The sequence below is a fragment of the Bombus huntii genome, chromosome 6 (genome assembly GCF_024542735.1).
Source record: "Bombus huntii isolate Logan2020A chromosome 6, iyBomHunt1.1, whole genome shotgun sequence".
NCBI lineage: Eukaryota > Metazoa > Arthropoda > Insecta > Hymenoptera > Apidae > Bombus > Bombus huntii.
This window is the reverse complement of record NC_066243.1, coordinates 12,828,956-12,855,014: the sequence shown is the minus strand read 5'-3', so window position 1 is coordinate 12,855,014 and position 26,059 is coordinate 12,828,956. Positions and strand designations below refer to the sequence as shown.

Sequence of the window (26,059 nt, the reverse complement as noted above, 5' to 3'; positions counted from 1 at the left end):
ATACGTATATGAAAAACTAGTGATTCGGAGAGGTGTGAAATATTTAATAAAAGTGGAAAGTTAGAGAAATTCAATGTAAATTTAATATTTGCCTTTGTTTCGAAGTATATGGTTAAATAATTTAAATAACAGTCTAATGTTTGCGCTTATGCCAAAGCTGGATAATTCCAATGCAAGGTTAGACATTTCGAAAACCTTTGAACTCTATCAAAAACTATGTCTAATATTCATGAAACAATAGTTTCATCTACTTTGGGAAAGAATGGATTTTGCAAGAAAAAGGCGATTCTAGATATTGAAGCCATGTCTATACCGAATAGAAGTCTAAAAACAACATGTGTTACAATATTAGATTATTCATCCTAATTCCTTGACGCAAAACCAATAGAAAATATCTGATCTATAATAAAGTATATATAAGTTTAAAAAGAAACATTGAAGATACTATGCAATTTTTTCTACAGCCATAAAGAAAATCATATTTTCTTAATTTTGACGACAACGATCAAAGGTAACTATTAGAAAAACTAGTTTATTAGATTTATTAAAAACTAATTTATTAGATACGATAAGTACGTGTCGGTTTTATCTTCGTTTAATCTTCGAGCGGGACAACAGCTAGTCTTTGGCGAACTACGCGTATACAGACTGCGTGCAGACACGATTAACGAGACTAGAGAAGCAGAGAACTCTGTCCCCTTTGAGGTGAACGCGCGGTTTGCTCTAGGAGGGTGAAACCATGCGTATGCGAAAAAGTTTCCCGCGAAGAGGTCAGTCGTTACGCGGGTCGCCACCGCGAACCAAGAGTTCGCGTAGGCTAAAGATGGTGGATGTCGTTCCTCATTTATGACAGCATTTCGACGTCTTTGAGCGAGACACTGCTTCTCGTTTTAGCAATGCTCGATATAGTTTTCACGGGGTCGACGAACCTTTCTCAAAAATGTCGAAGAATTTAGTTACATGGAGATCAATTCTTTCTTTCTTTCTTTAAAGTTAAAACAAATAAATATATAAATACTCAGAATTAAATTCCACTAAAATATAGCTTTTCCATAGACATCGCAATCATTCGAACATACCAAAAATAAATACGGAATGAACAATCCTCGAACTCCACTTCTACGAAACTATTCTCACAAAAAACCCAATAATTGAATTTCTTAGTCCAATAACTATCCTCGATTTAATAAAAATATATAAAAATAAAACTTTTCCAATCAAAGAAAAAAAGTCAGTCTCCCAGGAAATGATGCATCGTATCGCAACACGAAACACAAAATATCGGATATCGTGCGGGAGACGAGTTTCCGAGGAAGCATGTCGACTCTCTCCCCGGTGGATTTTCCGTGAGAGTGGGCGGTCATGCGGCGTTGTTTTGATATTGATCTCCGGATACAACACCGTCTAAGCATTCTAATGGCAAGGGACGAGGATTCTGCGCGCTGCATGGCGCACGTGTTTCTAATGATTTTAGTGGTACCGAGGTCTACCTACAGGCAATGTATAGTTATAGTCGGCTACGAACACGTATTACATCCGCTCCGCCGGGGCACCGTGTAATATGTCGGAATTGCGGAAAGGGGTAACGCGGCCTGGAAGGCGGAGAAGGCCCGCGAGGACGGTCTTGCGGGATTCTTAATGGCAAAAGGCCTCCGAGGTAACACTACGGCTATTAAACGCAGACCCTGCTACTCTACCTCTTCTCTCTCTCTTTCCCTCTCTCTCACTCACTCTCTCTCTCTCTCTTTCTTCTTTCTTACCGCTAACGATATATCCTTCTTTCTCTTTCAAGTTACCTACGTCGTGTATATCGAGGGTAGTTTTTCAGTTCCGTGGCGTGCATTGGAATGCAATGGAATATGTCATTTATCCGTACAGATGGTAGAGTGTTTTGATGGATGATGAGGTATCGTGTGGCACCTTTGGTTTTTGAGGTCGTGGTAGAAAAATGGAACGGGTTATGAGTATTTGATGAACAAGGAATGACAATAAATTGCAGATGTTACTTCGATAATTTATATTATAGTTTGAACACTCTTGCGATTTTGTTAATCATCGAAAAGAAGTTTTGTCACATCATAACCACGTTATAATTTTGACACGTATTTTCCACTTATCATGTTCTCTCCAAATATATCTAAGAATTTCTAGGAATAATTAACAAACACAGTAGCCGTAAAATCATACGTTATAACTATCAGTTACTAGCGATATCGATAATAAAATGTAAATAATACTGACAGTATAATAAACGCTGTTATCAGAAATCATAGCTCTAATAATAATTACCGTTGCCTATAACTATCGTAATTACTCTATACAGTGCAATTAATTCCAATTTATGTACCTTATTTTCTCAATCGCCCCATGTTTCAAGCTTCATTATGCTCTTAATCGACCATCGATCAATTGTTAACAATAATTAATACACATTAGAATAGGCTATGAAACTTGTAAGGAAACGAACCAAGAGGAAAGATACACGGATACTGGAAGATCGCGAACGCAAGGATAAGTAACGAAAATGTAAAGCCCGGATGAACCGCGCTCATCCCCTTTGGCGTCGGCGTTTGACGCGACCGCTGAAATTTTTACTTCGTTCGATTTGGTCTTTCGGGGATTCCCCGCCCTCTGATTGGTGGACTCTGGCCACGCCCTGCATATAAGGGTGGCTTGCTCGCCGGAGCACTATCAACCCTTATGTATGCCCGATGTGAGTACACTTATGTGTACGGGGTACATATATGTAACCGGTGCAGATTTCGCGCGTACATATATGTATCCAGGGTGAAGTACATAGGCGTAGGAACGTGTGTACACCCCTGGGGTGGGGCTCTCGCAGGACTGCTGCGGGAGGCAGCCGACGGTGAACACTCGATACGACACGGTCGATCGAACCAGTCGTAATTTTAGTATGAAACTGTTATCTAAAAATGAACGACTCAACGACACTCGCTATTCTTTTCGCGAAACTCTCACGGGACTCGAGAGACGTGGGAGTGGGATAACTGGAATCGAAGGTTCTAATACTTTTTGTCGATACTTGAAACAAGAGGAGTATATAGATATAAAGGGTGAAGTTAAATTAGAAGTTATATTTTTGATGTATAGAATATTTCACAAAGATTAGATAAAAATTTTGGTATATACGTATCGCTTAGATATATATATACCTCCGCTCCAAAGTCTCAGGACATTTTTTACTTTTAATAAAATTTTAATATTTGATTTTAAATTACACGCACGTTTGAATAAAATTATTATTATATTATGACGTCGTTATGTATATGTCAGTATGTCAGTAATATACATCTTCTTTTTATCAAAAAAATATTATTTCTTGATGTTTTTGTTGTGTGCTTAATTTTCTTTTTTTGCTCAATTTTGAAACTGATCTACTGAGTGTCTTGAGAATTGCGAATGGTAATGTACCTGTGTAGTTTGTGCTTTAGATAATGTACCTTAGAGTTTCTATTTTAGGTATACAGTATGTTTCAACGAGATGTGATTGGATGGAAATTTAAATATAAATTGATTATAGATAAGATGCTGATACTCGGTTTTGGAAAAATGTATACATATAAGGACGTTGTTGAATTAGAAGTTATAATTTAAGTATCCAGGATGTTTCAAGGAATTTGAAGAAAAATTTGGATTATGAATTTTTTAATAATTAAGGTATATTAATTTATCATTTTTGACATATGAAAAAAGAATATAATCACCGACCATTTTTATGTATTAAGAATTTTCTTTTAAAAAAGAAGGCAATAAAATGGTTATAATATAAAAATTCTGTAATTCCTTAACACTACATATTGGAACAACGAGTGAGAGTCTATTTGAAACCCGATTAGCCTCACAGACGTCGACTTTATTGCCCGTAATTAGTCGGTATAAATAACGTCATCGAAATAAAGGTGGTGGCTTGGTAAGTAACATCGGAAATTTCAACGATGTTTCAAGTATGACTTCGCATTAGTGGCCGGATACACGGAAAGGGTATTTACGTAATCTCGCGGGCGCTGGATTGTTTTGTGCGCTGAATTGAATAGAATAAGATGTCACTTCACCAGGGAAGAGAATATTTTCATGCTGGGAATATTTTATACGAAATTTATGCCTCAGAGGGATAGACAGAGAACGTGGGAAGGAACTTACCGTGTCTACGTATAGATATTACTATTTTACAGCGGACGGAGTAGAATAAGATGTCACCTCAAATTGTCTCGAGTGACTAAAATAGCTTTACGTTACAAACCTTAAAAGCAACGACGAAGACGCCAGCCGAAAGAGACTCGTATGAAATACACGCGCGAAACGGTGCGGCGTTACTCTAAATTCACCTGTTTCCAAATGATATGCATTTCAAAATTAATTGCGTGCAAGTGCGAGCATCTTTCATGATGTATCGTTATAACCCCGCTACTCACCTCCGTATCTTCCTTTGAATTATTCTTACTTAATTACGTCGCATATGCACCTCGACGACCCATCATATTATTAAAGGGGATTTTATTTGATGTCACTCACGAGTACGAGTTTCCATTATACTTCCCTTTTACATCCCTCTCAGATATTAATAAATTATACTTTACACCCCTTAGTTTTCGTATCTAATTTTGAATTTGTCAAAACTTGAGGTATTTACATTTTGGATATAAATTTAATATGACATCTTTGTTGGGATAGCAAAAGAGTATAAGAGTCAAATTTTTGTCAAAACAGACTACGCTAATATATTCTACATTGCTGTCTGAGCTACATTATGGTATTATTAGAAGTGTTTTTCTGAAAAATTAATAATTTATATTATAATTTATATTAATATCTACTATAATTTTACATAGTGATACGTGTATAATAATTATATAATAATTTCTTTATTATTGTATACACTATTATATCGTGTTACTATTTTAATGAAAAGTAATGAAATAAATAGAGCGACTAATTTTGTAGTGCTTTGAGTTTAGAACGAATTTCGCGGGCATCATAAATATTTCGATATTCGACGGAGATATTTCGATTGAAATGTTTCGATAGTGCGGGAAATAATTTGAACTTAGTTCTTCTTATGTGCGAAGCCGATGGAGGAGCGCTCGCGCTAGTGTCGTGAGTACTTCAAAACAAAATCGTATTCGGTAGAAAGTTTCTTCAATTGTGATTAAAATGATTGAAGAACACGACGAGCGCGAAACAATATGCGACTCAGTGGTAAATATTACGATCTACTAAACACGATAACGTTAATATTTTCTTAGTGTGAAGTCGGTAATTACGAATATTTGAATGTTATAAGGTCTTAACCTTACTTTCAGAATTCATTGGTGGAAGGCTGTCGTTTACCAGTCAGAATGCACGGGACGGATGATTGGCGTGAGTAAAATATCTATTTGCATTCTTGTTCTTTAGTCATATGATGATCTGTTTTGAGAAAATCGTGATCTTTTTCTCTAAATCATGTATGACGTTTTATACAATAAAGATCATTTAGAAAGCGTGTCATTGGTTCGCATTATTGAACCATTTCATAGACACATGGATATTTCTATTGATTAATGTCGTTAAAATCATATCCCGAATATAAGAAATGTATTTAATAAAATATTGGCGTTCATTTACCATACATTATGTTTATTTCAACTTTTAGGTTATGTTTAGGTATCTCAGACAGTAACAGATTGTGTACATTCGGTCTTTTATTGTTTCTTCAGGAGTGCATTATGTCTCCATTTATTTAGGTGTAATAATGAGAGTTTATCAAAACTGTCCTTTTGTCATCCACAGCTCTTGCTGAAATCATCAGTGTTAAAGACGTACATGGTGTCAAGTGTTATTATGTTCACTATGTAGATTGTAAGTATAACGGGAATTAAGAAGAGAGCTGTTGTATGTATGTACGTAGACAACCATTTAACTAAATGTGCAATATTTTAGTCAATAAACGATTAGATGAATGGGTTACGGAAGATTGTTTGGACACCCGGAAGGTCCAATACCCTCGTCGAGATGGAACCACACCAGGAACTGGTGCAGCAACCCCCAAAAAACAAGCACCCAGTAGACCTCCTAGTCCTAGCAGCCTTAGTAATGAACCAGTTAATGGTTCTGCAGTTTTACAAGCCGCATTACAAAAAAAAATGTCTAGAAAGAGAAAGGCAACATTTATAGAAAATGAGGATTCTCAGGATGGCCCACCACAGACACCTGGTCCAAGGCCAACTGGATCATTGGTTGCGCATCACCACGATGATATAGTTACTAGAATGAAAAATGTAGAACTAATAGAACTAGGTCGTCACAGAATAAGACCCTGGTATTTTAGCCCTTATCCACAAGAAATGGTAAACCTACCGTGTATATATATCTGTGAATTCTGCCTGAAGTATAGAAAAAGTCGAAAATGTCTGGAGCGACATTTAGCAAAATGTAATTTGAGACATCCGCCTGGTAATGAGATATATAGAAAAGGCTCAATATCATTTTTCGAGATTGACGGCCGAAAGAACAAAAATTATGCACAAAATCTTTGTCTACTAGCAAAATTATTTTTGGATCATAAAACGCTTTACTATGATACGGATCCTTTCTTGTTTTATGTAATGACAGATTTTGACAGTAGAGGATTCCATATAGTTGGTTATTTCTCAAAAGAGAAAGAATCGACTGAGGATCATAACGTAGCTTGCATTCTTACACTACCACCCTATCAAAGAAGGGGCTATGGAAAATTACTGATAGAATTCTCATACGAGCTATCCAAATTCGAAGGTAAAACAGGTTCACCTGAAAAACCTTTGTCAGATTTGGGATTGCTGTCTTATAGAAGTTACTGGGCACACACTATATTGGATATTCTGTTGAATATAAAGCCATTAGTAGAAAATGAGAAGCCTCAGATTACGATAAGTGAAATATGTGAGCTGACCTCGATTAAGAAAGAAGATGTGATATCGACGCTTCAGAACTTGAATCTCATTAATTACTACAAAGGACAATATATTGTTACATTGAATAGGTAATTGGCTAAATAGTCAATGCGTCGTTAGGAAAAAAAAAAAACGGGTCGTGCAGACCGTTTGTATAGATATTTCGCTTCTTTGCAAATACAGAGGATTTCTTCCAATATGTCACTGACAAAACATGTTTATTCACAGGGAGATTATCGAGCAACACGCAGCTGCAATGGAAAAGAGGCAAATCAGGATAGATCCTAAGTGTCTTCATTGGACACCAAAAGACTGGAGTGTTAGGGCAAAATGGTGAAGTGACATTCAAAATCGACAATAATGTTGTGTTAATTCATCTCTAAGTGATTTTCAGAATCCCCTGAAAGCGTGACCATTGTATCATTTATTCAGTGTAGATACAAAAACTGTATATAATATACCCGACCATAATGGTCTGTGTTTTTTAGTAAGACTGTCAAGCTTTGCACGTGACTGCAATGATTAAAAATGACAAAATGAAAACGAAAAAGAACACAGAAGTAATAATAATTTTTACGTTTGCATGCGTATCACGGTTACGCAGTATACCGAACAACCATGTTTACCGAATATTTTACGTGATAAGAAAAAAGTATCTGTTAAATAATGTACTGGCTTACATCTAGAGTCAGAAGCAATGTTTTAATATGGTGACTAGGATTTTTTAAAACATTTGCATACATATTTGCGAATCAACGACTTGTACAGGGATATAAATCGCTCTTGTAGAATTGTAAATAAATCTGTTTTTATAATGTGCACCTCATTCACTGCTAAAATACGAAAGCGATATCTAGTTTTAAAACAAAAGAATATATATATGTAATTATAGTATTTCGAAGCTTCAAGTAAAGCGACGAAGCTCGCGTATGTGACCATATTGAAACTCAGTGAAACTGATTGGTACAATGCAAAAGTTGTATGCATACGAATATTCGCACAATTGTGCACACACCTGTAAAACAAGTATTAAGCGATATTCAAATTTGCGTGTGCTCGTATTACGGACGGATGGTAATCGATAATCTGTCGTTAAGAAAACAAATAAATAAATAAATGAAAAATAATAGGAAAGGTGGGAGAAAAATAGAGATCCATTTAAAGAAATCGGATTCATTCATAATCACATCGCATTGAACAAAAACACACGAGTTTTCATTCCTCATTGTATTATAAACGGCTGTGTTTGATCAAGTTGAAAACGCTCGAGCGTAAATTATCCGTCTGAATCCGATTCGAGATTATTCTACCAAAACGAAGAGTTACCTATGAACTGCGAAATAAAAAGTATTTTTCTCTGAAAGTGTGTATTTTTGATAGCGTCGATCGATGCCATTAGTTAGAGCAGGTGAAACGAAAGAAAAGTAGAAAAAGGAAGTATGTTCCAATTTTTTCACTTTACAATCTCTTTCGTTTCCACCTTCTCATCTTTCTATAATTATTCCACAATTAACACAGATACACAGAATCGCAAGAAGGTGTAAATAAGAAAACACACACCAGGTACAATTTTTAAATACAGCATCTTTTTTATGTATATATATATTTTTTTTATATTCAACAGTAACATCACAGTAGCTTCATATACAATAAACTTTTTTATCATAATTTCAGTTGCCTTTGTATTCGTAACACCACGCGACAACGTGACACACAGCGAGTCCCGAACATTCGCCAATTTACAAAAATTTGCTAATAGGTTTTTCGCGCATTGTCAGCAATAGGATGGAAAAAAAAGGAGAGGGATCTTGTGAACGTTAATGTGCACGATGTATGTCTACGTATTACAACACGCATATAACTAGGCGAACAGTACGAACTTAGGACCGCAAATATTATTCGGATCCTCGTGTGTGTATGTGTGTGTGTGTGTGTACGCGCGCACGCGCGCTCGTGTGTGTATGTATTTTTCATATATTCTCGAAAAGATACATGATTGATTTCCTTTTTTCTCTTCCACACGAGAATACGAAGTATATCCGCAAATAAACGCGAACACAGCGATACGTCTGGATACGACGAATTGCGGGTATGCAGAGGACAGGAATCCGAATGATATTGCTGACTCGCCCACGAAGCAGTATTATAATATTCGAGCCTAGCGAACAAACGAAAACCGTTCCCGGTGATTGTTAGAAACGAATAAAATGACGAATTTGCGTCGAAGCGATCTGAGCCTCTTACGATATATTAAAATACCGACTCGACTTTCTATAGATATATTATATCTTATCTGAACGATAAACGCATAATACCGATCATAAACGCATGACGAAACTCCTTTTTTTTTTTCATTGTTTCTTCTTCACATTCATGAAACACACACATATATAATAATATATATATATATAATTACACGCATACATAAAACACGCATACCGAATCATTATCAGTGTCTGTTGATTGTATTCGTGTTCCGCAGACACAACGAGAGTATCCGGGTACTTGAGAAACACTTGATGAACATTAGGCGAGGACTCGGATACCCCGAGAACGCTATTTTTACTGGACCTGTAAAATTGTGAGTATTACAATTTAAAAAAGAGAGGAAGAAAATATGAGTTTGAATAATACCTACTCGACGAATATGTAACACGATTGGAATATTGAAATAAAGAAATGAGAAACTATGAATTGGTTGTCGGTGTTTCTTGGTTTGGTCGAGCAATTGATTAGTGTAATCCTTTCGCTACAAATGCTTTATGTACGTATACCACCAGTTATTAAATTGTAAATGAAGATAAATTTTTCGTTTGAAAATATTATGATTATATGATTATTATAGATAGAGAAATCTGTAAAGCACATTACTCTATGCACTCATAAATGAAAATTCTTTTAATAGAGTTTCTTTCAGGAATAAGCCATTTTAATTCTTTGACTTTTATACTAAAAGTGATTTCAATTTTGAAATTACAGTAGCGAAAGGATTAAATAGTTACTTCGAGATCGAAGTCATGTAATTTGAATATTTGTTAGGATGATTATAATTTTAAAATGTTGGGATATTTAATATTTGATATTTAGTGACTCTTTTGGAAAGTAAAGATCTCTAAACAGACGGATAGGTATTTAAATTATTCTTTTGAGGATATTTTCGTGTACTCGAGCACTCGGTTAATCTTCGTTCGACTCAGTGATCAGGACCAGTGATCGTATATAGATGTAGAAATTGGCGGATAGATTTATAACAACAATAACAACAACAACAATGACAATGAGAGTCCGATGTCGACGAGAGTCGTCGATAAAAATGGACAGTGAATATCTTTTAACAGTGATTAGCGTTAGAACGATGACAATGAGAACATTGATAGTGGTCGGGAAATACTTAACCCTTTTGCACTTTCGTGTATTGTAAATATTGAAACTCTTTGTTTATACGTATGTACGGGAAAAGATAGATTGAATCGTTAAACGAAAGCATTAAAATTTAATTAACCCTGTGTAATCCATTATTTAATTATCTAGTGATATTTACGTATGTTCTATATGTTTCTTTTTTCTAAATAACATTTAACAAAATTCAAAATTCAACAAAATAGAAACGGAGTATGTAACGTTTCGATATGATTGTATTTTATAGTATCAAATTGTATACTTCTCAACCTTGTTCTTGATACATCTCATTGTCGTAAAAGACTTTTAATTTTTCTTGAATTTCTGGTAGTGATTAAATATAATCCACGAGTAACAAGAATTTCCAAGAGAAGATATCTTCGATATAAAAGTTCTTCTCGCAGAATATACAATACGATTCAAAATTCGTAGATATAAATTCTACAACAACTTAATGTGGCTTCAAAAATCTATTAAATCGGTTGGCTTTTTTACTTTCTTATATTAAATTATAGTTAATTTGAAAACAAGTTATTCTTAAAGATATTTATCTCGAAACAACATTTTCTATAACTTAGGATAGATAACTTCGAGTAGAAGCTGATACAACATTCTCACCTCCCGCAAAATAAATTCAAATGAGAAACAAAATATATCACTGCTAGTGAAACTGGCGGAACTGTATGCAATTGCAACAGAATTTCCTTTCGAGTCTTAAAAAATGTCATAAAATTGATATGTATAATATAAAAACACAGTCTTACATCTGGAAATCTGTGATTTCCATTCCATCTTGATGCGAAGTCTTGTTCAAGTGCAAAAGGGATAAAATATCACCGCGTCGCGGCATGCAGTCCTTGTTACGATATATTCTCGCGTAAGGATACTCGATAAGCGTTGTATCATTACAAACAACAACCATCTTCGTTGTCGATTACGCGCCTCGTAATCGAGAATTCTTCAAGATACTTGAAATTCAAATTCAAAGTGCGACATATTCGATACTCGCCGCGATCTGGCCACGTAGCGGTTCTTGGTATCTTTGTCACACGATAATTCTCGTCTTTCTGTGTTGCATTAATCGTGCATGTGTGTGTATGTGTTACGTGTGCGCGTGTGTGTACGCCATATATGTATATATATTATATATATTTATATACGAATATATATATATAGTTTTTCCTTCATTCATACTTTGTATTTTTTTCTCTTTTGTCCAAGATAATCCTCTCTTCCCTTTTGCTTCTCTCTTTTTGTATTTTTTTTTTTTTTTTTTTGTATGAATACATCTACAGTTGAACAGTAGTTGGCAATGGCTGGACAGAATCGCTTTCGATGAAAATACTTTTGTTTTTGCTAATCAGTTCCTCTTCGTCTATCGAGCCTGTTACGAGGTATCCTGTTTCGTTCCCATTTTTGTTGCCGTTTCTGGTCTTCCTAATTTTCTGGTCTCGCCTCTCTTTTCTGCCTTTATCTCGCGGTTTGCATCGGAACAATGCAACTGGACTGTCATCGAGCGCGGGTAAACTATTCGCTTTGTACATCAGTGCACGCATATCGGATCGCAGAAATTGTGGGCATACGGAAGCGTAATCTTACCGCTGACTCGCTGTAATTTTCCTTACCTAGATAGATAGTGTCCAATTTTTTAAACAATAAACTACTTAATTTTATAAGTTTATTTGTCGTAAGAATATGATATAAATAATAGTGGATTTCAAGGTAAATTTGTATCTGGCTAAAATGAGAAAATTTCTAGTTTTAAAAAGTTTCGTTCTTTACTTTAAATTCGATAAGAAGAACTGGAAAAGGAATATATTAAATTGTAAGCGTAAAAGTGTTCCATATAAAATATCGTGAACGTTTAGACCGCTTTTTCGCGAGTCTGCGTCAATTACGCCCCGAGGTTTCCATCACATCGTGACAAATGAGCCCTCTGGTGTTTCTCAAACCACCAGAAGCAATTAATGAATCATTGCTGCGATCAATTACGCTCCGATCACACACTAAAACATCTACGCTTACACACACATATGCCACAGAATCTCCAACGACACGCAGTCCACGGTTCTTTCACAAATGTTTCTGCAAATATTCTCTTCAACAACAATTTCTTATATTTCTTATCTATATAATCCAACTCAATACGTTAAATGAAATTTCTCAAATTTCTATATTTTTCGTGGACATAACGTGTCGCAGAAAGTCCGCCATAGTTCGCACTTACGAAGATGAACGACAACGTGAGAGCACAGTGACGTTTAGAAGTTTAGACGATGATCTTGTCATAATTTACACGAAATCTCGAAATATGTGACACATTACTATACGCTATCATATACATTACTAACACGCTATCTATGGAATGTTTTCTTTAACGTTCGTTTCATTAACAATGATCTGTGAATCGCGTTATTCCACGTAATGAACAAAGAACTATGAATCACAAATTGTTGCACTTTTCTTGAACGTCGAGTATGGCTTAACATGCAGCGTTCCAATTGTATCGACCAGCGACGCACTGCAAGTCTCGTATTATATACATATATGTATAACGTTTCACGTATATCGACCAGCGATTAATTGTATATCACGTAGTAGAACGTTTACGACTATCAGTGATAAATCACGGATCAAGCAGTATCACACAGCTGCCCGAGATTTATGCTAAATTACGGTACATAGGTATTATTCATTTATAGCGACATTTATAGTAGTATTACATTTATTTGGCAAACGGAGCGCTTACGTGACGCTACGTTATTCCAGATCATCGCTAAACTCACAATAATCCGTATTTTCGATGAATAACGTATTTTGTCTGATTAATTTGTTATGTTGCCGCGAATTGACAAATCTATAACTTCGCAAAAGAAGTCTGCGGTTTTAATTGTTATTTAAATTTAGTAGAAAGCGATGATTTGTTTCATTTATAATTAGTAAGAAAATATAAATAACGTAAAATTATCTGAACAGTTCAGTTTAATAAGATCACATATCAGAGCATTTTCGTTCTTCTTACACCTTATGTTACGTAATTAATTTTTTCTACCTGTTTTTCAGCGACCGATCGAAAAGAAAGGATTCATCAGTTTCAAACTTCCTTTGCATTTTTATATTTCCATATAACATTTTTGTTTTCGTAACTGTCGGAAAGAATTTAATGACGTCCAATAGATAGCACGTTAATTTTTACGGCCAAGATCGCGAAATCTAATTGCCGCGATCAAATGTAAACGCGCGAATCGCGACAGATCATCGTCCAGGGATCGTCCACGGATCATCCATACGATTTTCTTTAAAAACGTTCACGTTTACGAGACGTGTTTCTTTACGTACATATATGTATCTTTTTTTTCTCGTTTTTTCATTCTTTTCTTTATTTAGCTTGTTTTACAGCTATACGTACGATTTGCATATTTAGTTAGTTTATTTTAATTATTAACACTCTCTTTCACATATACATACATACACACACACATACGCACACACATACACACAGTCTGTCTCACGACTCTGCTCGTACACTGCACGTCACATATGGTATTTGTACCTTCTTGTTTTCTCTAGTATTCTGTAAAAATATTACAAAGGGCCATCTTTCTACCACGTGTTAGATCGAATAATTCAAATCCATATCGAATCCATATCCACATTTCATTACGTCATTTTAAATGTACCATATTTTATGTGATTACAGTGTCGAGGGTGCGTCGATTTGTATTCTACAAGCGATAGTCTCGTTTCACCTGCGAGACGACGCGAAGAAAAGATCTACTTTCGTCCAGCCGCTTGCCTGAACAATAAGACACTTAACAGTTGGACGATCCCCATATCTGGGAATCGATGAATGTTTTTTTTGCACCTTTTTCCCTTTTTATTTTTCCTTTTTTTTTTTGTTAGTTTTCTTTTGTTCTTTTTCTCCGTCTCTTAAACAATTGTGTCTCGACGTTACATTTGCGTATAACAAACAGAATACACACGAGGGAGGGATCGAAAACGGCATTAAATCGTCGACGAGTGTGTAAAAAATATCTCTTCTTCTTGGAACCTACGAGAGAAGTTGCGTCGAGGACAATCGAGAAGCGAGAGCGAAAGCGAAACGGGGACAGAGTCAGGGGGACGAAAATCAGCCTCTTCCGCGTGTATTATAAAACCACGCGTTTGTTTCTTCTTTTTCTTCGTGTTCATGTGTGTATGTGTACTCTCCTTTTTTCTCTTTTTTTTCCTCTTTTCGATTTTTCTCGTGAAAATGCAGTCAATGGAACTTGGGAACCAGGCCAGGCTAAATTATCGAACGATTTTTGTTTACGAAAAAATGACTGATGATAGGATCTTTTATTATCACATACTGTGCCAGAGCTATAAATTAATGGACACACCAAATTTTATTCCTTGGTTTGTATATACTAAAAGAAATTTTGCTTTTACATCGATATTTAGAATAAAGAAAAAAAGAAAAGAGAAATCTTTGTCAAGACAATCGTTTATTTTTATATTTCTTTCCTTCCTAGCCTGTTCCTGTGAATTTTAGAATATCTGCCTTAGAGTATTGAAGATACAAAAACTACGATAGAAAACAGAACAGACTTCGAATACTTTTGCTGTTTCAGTTTGCTCCTTATTCTTCATTTCCATTTATATTTCACACTCAACATCAACGTCATATTTATTTATGTATTTATCTTTTTCTTGTTGTTATTACTATTATTATTTCTCTTATAATTATTTATTAGTATTATTGTTATCATTAATGTCACTCTTAATACGTACATATATACACACACATGTTTATGCATGTATACATACAATTAAATTCACTCAAGCTTACCAAATAATTAATCGTTACGTTTATATAATGTATATCGTATTATCAATAGCGTTTCTCTGTCTTCGAGTTTTCTTTTTGGTTTGTATTTTTCTTTTTATGATACAGATTGTCATAATCGGCATGGTATTGCCGTCTTTCTTTCAACCTCTGGCGCTTTCCCTTCTTTTTGAAGAATCTTCCTTCTTTCTATTTTATTCTGTCTTCTTTTTCATTTGAAACAATGTCGTCACCAAGTTACTTTCAACATCCTTCACTTTGCCCTATTCTTATACAATATGAAATTTGTGCATTTTCCCTTGCTTCCCGTTGATTGATAATGACTGAAACTAGGAGTCCATCTTCTCGTTTAATCAACGAACTTTCACAATCCATTTTCTCATCCCTTTTTCTCTCATCTTAAGCTTCCTTTGCGTAGTATCGAAGTCTATTACTTTCCTGACGATTTTTCCAGGAAAATAATTACTTCCCTTCCTATTGTATAGATCGTGCATTTCAATCTTCTTCCTAGAACAAGATGTTTCTTTCTAAAACAAGATTTTGTAATAGAAAAGCGATCGTAAATCTGTCACAACTTAGATTCGCTACTTTTCACATTATTCAATTTTTCCAATTTTTGAAATTATTTCCATCGATTAACATCTACACTTTCTATGCGTGATTTTGATCATGTTAATAGTTGACTATTCGATGAAACAATTTCGAGAATCTCCCAGAAAAATAATTAACTGTCGCAGATAATTTATTGTTGTTTTTAACGCATGTTAATCATTGAATTTTTTCTCGCTTTTAATTAAGGAACAGTTCTACGAGTAACTAGCAAAGTTCATGATCGACACAATTCTTGACTAAAATCTTGGAAAGATCACCCTCGTTTATTGGCGAACTACTATTTAGAGTTTACTCTCCTCAGGTACGAGTTGTTATTTCCATTTTTATAAGGGTGAAGGTTAAGGGTTGCTTGGAATTGGTACACAATGTGCAATAGTCTTTTACATGCCACAGTCGAAACTCTCCTGATTTTGCACCTTTTTCTGGTAAGCTTCCAAATAGCTGTCGACGTTCCTGTAGATGCCAGAGTTTGCTTGGTACATCAGAGTTTCCAGGATTCTCTCGTTTCTGATTGCTTTGGATGGCAAGACAATCTGAAAGATCCGTTGAAGAAATTAGTTTTATTATTATATTTTATTAATGTGGATTTGTTAAATTACTTATAAAGAGAGACTTAAAAATAGTTGTTAGTTTGAATTTTTTCTTATAGTACCATGTTCGATAGCTTGCTCAAGATTCTCTCGTATTACATTGTGAAAGAGTTAAAAACATTTTCTATGAAACTTACCCTAATAAGTTCTTGAGGCGTTATTCTATACAACTTCAAGTCTCTACTGAGCCTCTCCATAATACACTTGAACTCAACTTTCGGGTCTACTTTGGTCGATTTCTTGTCTTTAATCCTATTCTTCGCCCACTCGAGCATCGCCTCGAATTTCTTAATTTCGCCAACTTCCAGACCTCTGCACATGATCATTTGAACCATAGACTCACTTAATGTGAGAAAATCAGGATTCTGGAACAACTGGTACGCTCTGGTCTCGATGAACGCGAGGATCATATTAACTAGCTCCGAGGCAGACGTGTAACGCCAGCAGTAGTTTTCCAACGCGCACAGCATCACGCAGACAATTTCAATTCGTAAAAATTGTTTCGCGTGATGGAAACACGCCTGTAGAAGCTCTGGCAGATCATAGTGCTCCGCTGCACAGATCAGGCCTGGTATGTTGCTGCATGTCAGTGGACAAGAACCTGTCTGTAGGTAGTTGAGCAGAATCTTGAACGTCTTCGGGTCGAATTCGATGATATTGAACTATATGATAAAAAAAAAAATTAGCGATATATGGAGATGTTTGCCTTTTATTTGGAGCAACTTTTATCGTTTAGTCTATCATGTAGTTTAAAAAGGTTATTTGTGCAAGATGTTCCATTCTAATCTCCAGAGACAAATATCTTGAGAAATATGGAATGTATTGTTTACTTCTACCTCTTGTTACTTTACAGTGAATGAAAATATAGATTCTAATCTTTTTTGCATTATTAAGCTAATTTCTCCTCCTCTATCAACTCATCCTATTATTATACCTACTCTTCTCTATTAAGTTTGATGAATTTATCTTCTAAAAAATTCCAATTTCTTCTTCCATTTAATTTTCACAATATTTCTGCTTCAGAAGCACCAATCACAGCCTTATCATATCATTGTTAAACATGTACTTGTAAAATCAAAGAATACCGATAACACTAATATAAAATTAATGAAGAAAAGTTCCTTCCAAACCTCATTATATAATATATCTGTACATACCAGAAGTAAACTGTTATAATTAACACTATTAGAAGCTTAAAATCTTATCCTTTAAAATGATTTTTGTCTCATTTCGATACGATTTCCCGTTTCGAAGATATGCTCGTTCAAAGTAAAGCGTAATTTCCAGTATTTCGCTATTGCTATCTTATTCGCATACTCGGTTCTTTCACTCGCACGCCTTCGCTGACCTACCGCACATGTGGCACGTGCGAATGGTCAGTGACGGACGCTGAGTCACAGCTTTTTTTACGCCACTACTACTACTACTACTACTATTACTACTACTCGCGACATACGTAATTCTTGGAAAAAAGTGGGTCACGACGTTTCTAAGAATTTCAATCGCCATTCACCTTTCTGCACGTTCTATACGCAATACTTTGAAGCCTCGCACCTCATAAACGGATTGAGACATCGAATTAAAACAAATTGTGGATTATAGGTCGTATCTTTCTCTGTCTTTAGAGTGATTTCATTTAAAAATCTTGTAGCTTTTTTCTTCTTTTCGTTTTTAATTTTTTAACGTTAAAGTACATTTTAAGTATGTAACTTCTTTTCTATTTGTTTCTCTTGAGTGTTGTATGGAATGTGTGTTGCATGTGTGGTAGGTGTTAAAAGACAGTCTTGTAAATATTAATTGGTGAATGTTGATACTGATATATAGAGTGTAAGAGGATGAGCATCTTATTATTAACATTGAATAAATAAAATATACGGAGGAAGAAAAAATAAATTGAAAATAAATTGGACGATTGGAATATAATGATAACAATTGACATTGATGTAACGTGTGGTTGGTTTCTTTATCTGTTGAAGAAATTCTGTATCAAATATAATGTGTAAATAAATCATTAACTTGAAGAAACAAGAGGAGAATGGTATAATAAAGTTAGATACAGAAGTTTTACGATAAAATAGGAAATGTTATTGAAAATATAATAAATTAACATTTGCCAGGAATAAAAATAAGCATACTGTGTTATAACCGCGAATAGTGTATTTTTCAGTGTTTAAATATATCAGTAATAGAACATCATTAATAATAATATTGTTACTACGAATTAATTAAATTTACCTCCGTTTGTGCCAATTTTGCTCTATCAACTTTCTGCGCATCCGCACATACGCTGAGTCTGGGTACCGCCAACTGTTGAGCTGCCTTCTCCTTTTCCTTCGCCTCTTTATCTAAAATTTTAAATTGAAAATTTACAATGAATCACAGAAACAAAAATTCTTACATACACGTATTCAAATCCAATATTTCTACGCATCCGATATACATATCTAATACTTCTATATCTATTAACAATTAATTTTACCGTGTATATTATTGATGGAAGAAATGTAACGACATAATTAAACAGTTAAGACTCTACCTGTCTTATAGAAACATGTATTACCTTGTATCTTAGATTAAACAAGTCTTTGAGCCAATATAATTAATTAATATAAAATTTACTTAAATTAAGTATTTATAATATTTAATATCCTATACGCAAACTTTTTAAATATACAACAAAAGCATATATCAAAATAATTCTTCGTTGACATCACATCATCCTGAATAGGCTAAATCGACTTCCGTATCTTCCTTCACCTACATGCCTGAAATCGTTGTTTAGTCTCTCGAAATATGCATAAAATTTAGTACCTGATAATAACTTTTACAACTTCGCCAATTACGTTTTCCGTTAACAGTATATTTCTTACAGTTAGTCTTTCCAAACGTATAAAACCATAGACGAAGCACGATATTTAGTCGTCTAACAGAGTCAACAATATACGTACTGCTGCAATCCTGCGAACTAGCCCAACGTTTCCGATCCTCGCTTTGCAGCGTGTTTCCGCTTCCGTGTTTCTTAATGCTCCGTCCCCAGCCTGCCGTGATCGTGCCGAGCCTTGAGAACGCTCGCTTCATCATCGGTGACGAGGGCACGCTTTTAGGTCTAAACAAGTCAGAGCCAGTATCTCACAGAAACCGCAGAGCGGCACCTCAGGGTACGGAGAGGAAATTCTTCTCGAAGAAGAATCTTTGATCAAGGAGAGAGGACAGCAGGGAAAGTAGAAAGGAAGATTGAAATCGATAAAAAGGAAATCGGTGATGACGGATTTTTCAAGTAGATCTTACAGTTCCTGAATGCATCGAATAATAGCAATAAGGAAAAAAACGAACAATACGAGACAACGACGAAAGCTCGTCTCCTTCGTTCGCAAAATCGGAAAAATTGGAAACGTGAGTGCGAATATAGAAATACCGAAGTAAAGGCGAGATAATCAGAGCTTGCTGTTACAGTTACTCGAGGAGAAAAATTGTTCACGAGACACGACGACTTAAGTTCACTGCATGCCGATAGCCAAATTACCAAATCGAATAGAATTCGGAAACAAAGTGTCAGTGTTTAGATTGGAAAAAAAAGGAACCGAGAATTCGATAGAAGACATACAGAGCAGCCGCAAGAACACAGGAAGATATAAAATAAAGGAAAAAATAAGGGAAAAATCGATACGTCGATCTCGACCGAAGCTAATAAGATAGATATAATAATAATTAGCGTGACTGGTGTGATACTTCGAGTTACTCTTGCAGTGCTTTTGTTTTTTTTTTTTTGTTCTTTATTCTTTTATCGATTGGTTTCGAATAGTAAAACATACTACACAGTTAATCATTCAAATACAATAGAAAGATATAGCGAATAAGAAAGTGAATAATACTCATAATCAACATGCGGTGCTGTGTGTATGTTCTGTAGGTGTACGTGTTCATGTGTGTGTGTGTGTGAGGATAGGAGACATGGAAGTGCCGTAAAAAATACACATAATTACGATTAAATATGTACGATATATAATATATAATATATAGATATGTATATATACTATCATTCGACAACGACACCAAAGGCAAGTTCAATCTCTCACCGTTAATCTCCCGGCTTTTTTAATCGCTAAATAAATCCAGTTATATCGTTTATGCATCTTGTTTCGCTTCATTTGTATTAACCCATTTTACGGACTAATTATGCAATTAATTGGACTGAAAAATGAAATTTTTTGAAACTAGGAACGATTACATTTAGATTGGCACACATTTGTTCTCGTGCAAGTAATAAGTGCTTTTTAACTGAAAAGACAAGTTCTTTAGGTTGATATTCGAAGATTCCAGGAAATAAACTTTATAAATCCATTTTTCTTTCTTTTTTTTAGATTTTTGTGATTCATTCAGAAAGGAACTTAATATAAAGATGGTCGATAAATTCACAAGATTTGCTTTATTTTAAATGTGCGAGTTCTGCTTTAAAAATTCGCCTTTAAGCAAGACACAAAAATGTGAATCATACTTACATCATGTTCTTCTCCTGCAATCTTCATTTCAGATTTTTAATTACTACAGCTACAAAAAGGATTCTAATTAAAGAGATCTAATTAAATATTTTTAACACGGAAAGGAAGTTGCGAATAAAATACTGACGAACAATGAAATAAGCCATTATTTTGATTCACAAAATACAATATAGACGATTATAAACGAAATATCGTATTAATATTAAGAATAATAAAATAAAAAATATTAATAATAAAATGAAAAAAGTTACTATTACAATCACACAAAAATAAACTATTACAATCGTTTTATCATTAGCGAAGAATGGGTTAATACATCATATATTGCGTGGATTATATCATGAAATCACTCAAACAATGATAGATTTTATTTATGTTTTTTGATTCACGTATTGAATATAAACTGGACTCTTGAAGATAAAAAATGCATAATCCTGATTAACAGAAATAATTCACAAGATACGAACCTTGGACTTTCGACATCAGGAACTTGAAGGAAGTTAGAACTTCGTGGCTTCTGTGGGCTCAACAAGGTTGGTACCGGTCTGGCAAGTAATTCAGCAACCGGCACTTGTGGACTTCCGAAACCCGCTTGAATACCATACAACATCTCTTGGAATACTCTAAAGAAATCAAATAAGTTAGTAATTTTTACTTCTTACCAATGTCAATTTGTTCATAGTTCAATTTTTTGTTGCTGGTATTTTTAACGAAATTAATAATTATTATAATACTATATTAAAGATATTTTTAACAAAATTAACGTTCACTTCCATCAAGGTTGAAGTATGATTGCATTCTTTATTCTTTATTTTCTGAATTACCCGAAAACGTAAATCAATTTTTTGACTAATCACCTGCTCCTAACTGCCAAAATCGCTCTGACGCCAAAGAATCGGACTTTCTGCTTCTGTGGTCCATGTACCAGGAAACAAACATCAAACAGGTTCGTATTTAACGTGGTATTCTCTTCATTGTTCAAAAATACTTTAGTGAAGTCTTTGGCAAGTTGATCGTGATCTTCGAATTGATCTCTGACAGAATCCAAAAGTGGGGAAGATGGTCTCATATGGCCAATTGGTCTCCATGAACCGCGTCTAAAGTATTAAACTTCGTTCTCATTGATTCGTTTATTCTTTTTAAATACAATAAAATATTTTAATTAAAATATAATTAATTTCTTTGTGGTCGTTGTCGTTCATGTTCGTTCACCTGTATGGTTTCGGGATCTGCCCGGTTTCTGCATGATTAGCCAAGTTGGCCACGATATCTTCCAACATCTGAGTTCTCGTTCTTTCTTGCATCTTCGCGAATTTTGGTGCAGAATAACTTGCTCGCTCTCCGTTCACAATTTTCGTCAATAACCACTCGCGGAACATGGGACCTGTTGCATCGAGAGATCGTTAAATTTGCTTTTACATCTCACCGATAACTTTCTTCAAAGTAGTAAGAGCTAGTTTTATTTCCAAGTTACTACCTTGCGTTTTAGATGGTTCATTTTGAAATCAAACTATTCCTTTTCTAATCTTTTCCCGATTCTCTTCTTTCCTTTTAAAATAATTCTTGCATTTTTCACAACAATACAAATGTTCTCTAATAAACTTTGTATATATTTTCAAATTAATAACAGAATTTTAATCAATTTTCTAGTTGAATAATAAAAACTCTTTCATTTTTTAGACTCTGATTACAAGTTATATAACAAACAAATGTTGAATTTAAGCTCACAGTGTGTCCAATTAGAATATTTAAAGATTCATATATTATGTATTATTACCCTTTTTAAAAACATTTTGTTCCCAAAGATAGGGTTTGTATGCTCCAACCTCGTCCCTAGTGGCAACCGATACTTCATATCTGGTGACTTTCCTTTTTATTCGTGGACTAACTCGAACTAGAATGAACGTGTAGAGAAAATGGGACTTCATACAGGCTGGATTAAACGGAGTCTTGTCTGCTTCCAAGAACACGACACACACTATGTCGTTACCGATGTGTCGTTTTTTTTGTACCTAAACAATACAATCTCTTTTAATATAATTATAATAAGAGTAACTATTAGCCTGTAATTATTATTATTCATACAATCAAAGTTCATGAAAACAGCATTGTTTGAACTAATTCTTTTTAATTAACTTTCAATTAACTCTTTTTTCTAACAATAATATGTTATTTTATTTCTGAAAAATTAAAAATTCCTATTTACTTTTGAAGTTGAATTTTGAATATTTCTGTTGTTTATGATTGCTTTCATAGTAATAAGTATTAACTGCACATAGTTTAATATCATGTCAAATAATATAATATTGATATATACGTAATTTGTATCATATACATCATGAATCACATATTATACATAGTTCTAAATTGATAATTACGTCAATAAGTCAATAATAAATAGATAAATAAATAATAAATAAATAATTAATAAATAATTAATAAATAAATAATAAATAAATAAATAGGTCAATAATTAAACAATGAATAATTCTCAATTTGAGGACTTGAAACTGAGAATTTCATTCAACCAAAATTCTGAATGCTATCTGCCTTTATTGAATTGGAATTATAATCCTTGCTATGCGTGTAACGCGATATGTGTTACAAAGCCGGGTTTAATTAGTCTTCAATGTACCTAATATCTATTGTTACTTATGATTGTCCTCCATCTATATGGAAAATTAGTTATTACGCCACAGTAATATTTGCGAACTCTATCATCAGAGTATTCTTGTAGTTTTCTTACAATTTTATACGCGGTTAAAAAATTATCTAAAAGTTGAAAGAATTGAAAATTGTTTTACTTACCAAATACTATAAAAGTCAATAATGACTTAAATAAATTATATAAATTTTGCATAGTTTATATGTTTTCTCATATTATTACATTTTATGCGATTTTACATTTTCAAATCTTCCGAATAATAATAACTAAGCAGTCCAATAATAACTAATAAATAGTAAAATAATGTATAATAAAATTTAGAGCCAAGACATTCCGTTTAATGTATTAGCCTTCAATTTAGCTATTTAATTTAGGCAAGATAAGAAAAGATTGATTAAAACGCTGTCGGTGGTAAACGTGTCAACAACGACAAAAAATTTATTTTACCCTTTGCACGTCGTGCTTCTCATTAGGTAGGAATGTGGACACGTGGTACATGATCTCGATGCCTCGCCAATTCGTGTACACAGAGTACAATCCAGTCAGGTCGTGAATCGTATCCAAGCCGCCCTTGTACTTATCGAAACCCTTCAGACGAATTTTATCACCGAGAATTTGTAGGAATTCGTCGAAAAGCGGCGAATTCTGGTGGTTGTCCAATATCTCCTCCTCGGTACGCTGGTCCTCTTGAACGTACAGTACGCCGACTTTCAACTCCGATTTTATGAACACCTGATCCAGCTTCAGCAGCTCATCCTGAGTGTCAGGTAATTGACCTAACGTTAATGGCGGATTCACGTTCACCTCTTTGCCTAAGCTGCGGACCACTTCCTCGCGATTGTACCTGTGAGAAATGAGAAACTCGTGAATGTTCGTTTTACGAGAAGAATGGTCTTTAATTGAATTCTACCGACATTTAACTCTTTCGTTACGTGAAGTTAAGAGTCGAAAGCGGTTTTTGGAATATAGACGGGAAGTTGCTTTACTAAAATTTAGAGATTCTAAACGGTGACAAGCATAATAAATACAGGGAATGTTCTTCTTATACCAAATTTAATTTAGTGCGACTACTTTTAGTCCGTCTTACTTGCAATTATTATTCGAAATTAAAGTTTCAAAGCTGTTCTACTTTTCTATAATATTTTAAGGGAAAAGAAGTTTATTTTTGTATTTTATATCATGAATAAAAATGATTTCAGTTTACACAGAATGTATATCGCTTTTAGCAAATGATTTTTAAAAGTGTACATGTACTCTTCGTAGAGATAGAGTTAAGTGCTATTTACACTACAAACAACATTTCGCGGTTTTCGCGCTGGGTCAAATGTAATATATCTTAAATATCTTCAAGAGTATAGTGTTATATGTAATTCATGTATGCGCAATTGAATTAAAAGCGTAGAATAATATTTTTTTGCTCGAGTTTGATTTTGCGAGAAAATATATTTGTGAAAATAGGATTTGTCGAAGGACATTATAATGCTTATTGTTTCTATATATAACACTTACGCGACTTTTATGAGTTATTAAACTGAAGAAGCATAAAGGAGAATTTTATCAAGCGTACTTTATTTTATCCGGCTACCTAAAAATCTATTTTCATGAAAATTAAACCTTGCATGATCAAATTTTATTTTACACTTTCAATCTATTTTCAGGAATCACCTTTCACCCACATATATAATACTTTCGGTCTTACCCTGTATGCATATATTTTATAAATATGAAAATATTTAAATAAATCTGAAATGTTTTCAAAAACATCGTGACAAAAATATTTTTTATAACTTTATAATTATTTTTTTATATTATTATAATCACGTCAGATATGATGTGAAGAGAAAATAAAAGAAAAATGGAAGAAGCGAAAACAATTAAAATTTGTTAATATTATTCAATTGTTTATAATTTTAGTGAAAGAATGGGATTATGTTTCTGATCAATCAAATAGCATAGTTACGATAAATTTTGATAAAAGAAGGATTTGTCCAAGTCGAAGCTTGTGTATTCTATTAGTTTGTTATTTCTACGTAGCTCGAAGAGTAGAATTAATTTCACCTTGATTCTACCATGTAGTTTAACCTAATTAGGCGGTATTAAAGGCTCCTGTGAGAGTTAGGATATTACTATTGCTTACTTACACTGTTTAGTCTCTAAACTGTGCCACTGGATACGTCTATATTACGCTTGTAAGCAAAATGTTTGACTTGTACTACTTGTTTGATGCCTAATTCCCGTTATAGAACTTTCCAAACTGTCTCATTTCTACTTCATTTAATATTCCTTTTGCAGTTGGGATTTTCAAGAGGTTCCAATTACTTCTACAGTTACATTGACAATTTTTTGTGAAATATTTAATCGATATTTATGATGTTTCAGATTATCCTATCCATTTACTTTTCAAGATATTATTTAGAAAGACTCCTAGATCCTTATAATCTTTCTTATATCAATGATCTATTCGGTTACACTAGTCTACGATAAATCAAACCACTTACATATTCCATTTTAACAATGATATTTAACTTATCTTT

The 26,059-nt window shown here is 34.0% G+C and overlaps 2 protein-coding genes across 15 annotated transcripts in view; one reads left to right on the top strand and one right to left on the bottom strand.

Moving 5' to 3' along the window:
• Positions 1 to 5,071: 5,071 nt before the first annotated feature.
• LOC126867116 (histone acetyltransferase Tip60) lies at positions 5,072 to 9,362 on the top strand. Of its 2 annotated transcripts, none has more exons than XM_050621295.1 (5): positions 5,072 to 5,217; positions 5,322 to 5,379; positions 5,791 to 5,859; positions 5,941 to 7,021; positions 7,161 to 9,362. In XM_050621295.1, the coding sequence occupies exons 1-5, from the start codon at positions 5,173 to 5,175 to the stop codon at positions 7,267 to 7,269; spliced, it is 1,362 nt and encodes a 453-aa protein (XP_050477252.1). In that variant the 5' UTR covers positions 5,072 to 5,172; the 3' UTR covers positions 7,270 to 9,362. The 2 variants fall into 2 exon arrangements, with proteins under 2 accessions (XP_050477252.1, XP_050477253.1); XM_050621296.1 differs by having other exon boundaries at positions 5,096 to 5,248.
• LOC126867115 (uncharacterized) overlaps positions 8,497 to 26,059 on the bottom strand; it is a 155,871-nt gene continuing 138,308 nt past the window's right edge. For 9 of the 13 annotated variants that reach the window (XM_050621291.1, XM_050621288.1, XM_050621286.1 and 6 more), the window contains 9 exons: positions 23,973 to 24,369; positions 22,638 to 22,872; positions 22,073 to 22,244; positions 21,718 to 21,957; positions 21,328 to 21,483; positions 19,310 to 19,467; positions 18,597 to 18,706; positions 16,499 to 17,023; positions 8,497 to 16,304 (listed from right to left, as the gene is read on the bottom strand). In XM_050621291.1, coding sequence (XP_050477248.1) covers positions 16,152 to 16,304; positions 16,499 to 17,023; positions 18,597 to 18,706; positions 19,310 to 19,467; positions 21,328 to 21,483; positions 21,718 to 21,957; positions 22,073 to 22,244; positions 22,638 to 22,872; positions 23,973 to 24,369 — 2,146 coding nt within the window. In that variant the 3' untranslated portion in view covers positions 8,497 to 16,151. Of the gene's footprint in view, positions 16,305 to 16,498; positions 17,024 to 18,596; positions 18,707 to 19,309; positions 19,468 to 20,111; positions 20,464 to 21,327; positions 21,484 to 21,717; positions 21,958 to 22,072; positions 22,245 to 22,637; positions 22,873 to 23,972; positions 24,370 to 26,059 lie in introns of those variants that run through there. The other 4 variants (XM_050621283.1, XM_050621281.1, XM_050621282.1 and 1 more) reach the window with 4 other exon arrangements.